We start from the raw sequence: 1,384 nt of genomic DNA on the forward strand, positions 1-1,384 counted from the left end.
GCTGGAGAAAGTTTTGGCCCATCCACACATTGATCTGTTCTAAGCATCTGTTCAGTGATTGGATGGGGTCAGTCAAGGACCCCTCACACTCCGGCCACCACTTGCCCTCAGGGATGAACTTCAGGGCAATAAAGTACTGAAGTGTTCATGTTGTATAAACCCAGGAGGCTGGTTCTGTTCCTGTGATGAACGTCTCAGTTTTTTATAGAGCAGAAAACCTGAAACAGCAAATAGAGCCAGAACAGCTAAAACTGAGAGACCAACTATCAGTCCAGTGTTGGTCCCTCCATTCTCTGGTTGTCCTTCCTCGTTCCCTCCATCCTTTTTTTGTCCTTCATTGCTCCCTGCAGAACAGAACCAGGAGTTAGTCTGATCTGCTGAAGATCATCACCTGCTGATCTCAGACCAGCTGATTTCCACTGAAACAACACATTTAGAAAACCAAACATCTGATCTGACATGTTTCTCTCTCACATTAGTAACCATGAAGCAGCTGCAGGTTCTGATCCAGTCAGACTCACCTGGAGCAGAAACAAGCAGGGTGATGATGCAGATGGGTTCATTCTTCATGTGAGATCTCTTCCTGTGTTTATTTTTAATCCCATCAACTCGACATTCATATGTTCCAGTATCATTAATCGTCACATTCTTCAGAACCAAAGACATGTCTCCATTCTTAATCTCTCTGTCCTGTAGATCCACTCGGTTCTTATAAGCTGGATTCTGACCCTCATTATCAAACTGTTCATCTCGATACAGAGCAACATGATCATTTCCCTCCAGATCACATCTTCTCCACTCTACAATGATGACAGGTTTTTTCTCAGGAGCTTCACATGGCAGGATGGCGTTTTCTCCAGGTTCAGCTCTGATCGTCTCTCCTGCAGTGGAGGAAACAACACAGAGGTCAGAGGTCAGAGAGGAACCCTGATGAGGCATCAAGGACAGGACACTGGGCAGTCAGAGTGCAACTGCATTTCATGAAAGATAATTGTCATTTTCACCCAGAAGAGGGCGCTCACAGATCTTATTGTAATCTCAATGTCACAACAATACCTTGTTTACTTTTTTTTAAATCAGCAGTGTGAAACATGTTAGAGTTGATTTACCCATAGAAACTAGATAATTTATTCAGAGGGAAGAACCTAAAACATGCAGAGCAACAGAACCTGAGGACCTGAACTGAGAAGCTCTGCTTTAACACAACAAGTTTGTAGAAAAGCTCCTAAAGCCCAATGTTAGTGTTCACGTCCCTTACAGCTTTTCCACAGACAGACCCAGAAATCATCACACTGATCATACAGACACTTTGGTCAGGGAGCAGCTTCTGGTTCCCACAGTGAGGGTAAAACTGGAGGCAGAGACGGATTTATGGTTCAGGTGA

At 44.1% G+C, this 1,384-nt stretch overlaps 1 protein-coding gene across 1 annotated transcript; it reads right to left on the minus strand.

Moving 5' to 3' along the window:
- Nucleotides 1-6: 6 nt before the first annotated feature.
- Nucleotides 7-939, minus strand: LOC106944333 (hepatitis A virus cellular receptor 2 homolog). The gene is made up of 2 exons (XM_015027483.1): nucleotides 522-939; nucleotides 7-344 (listed from the first exon to the last, which is right to left on the minus strand). The coding sequence occupies exons 1-2, from the start codon at nucleotides 937-939 to the stop codon at nucleotides 121-123; spliced, it is 642 nt and encodes a 213-aa protein (XP_014882969.1). The 3' UTR covers nucleotides 7-120.
- Between the last annotated feature and the right edge of the window lie 445 nt (nucleotides 940-1,384).

This window comes from Poecilia latipinna, unplaced genomic scaffold, assembly GCF_001443285.1.
Source record: "Poecilia latipinna isolate Pla-1442-1.1 unplaced genomic scaffold, P_latipinna-1.0 Scaffold8125, whole genome shotgun sequence".
NCBI lineage: Eukaryota > Metazoa > Chordata > Actinopteri > Cyprinodontiformes > Poeciliidae > Poecilia > Poecilia latipinna.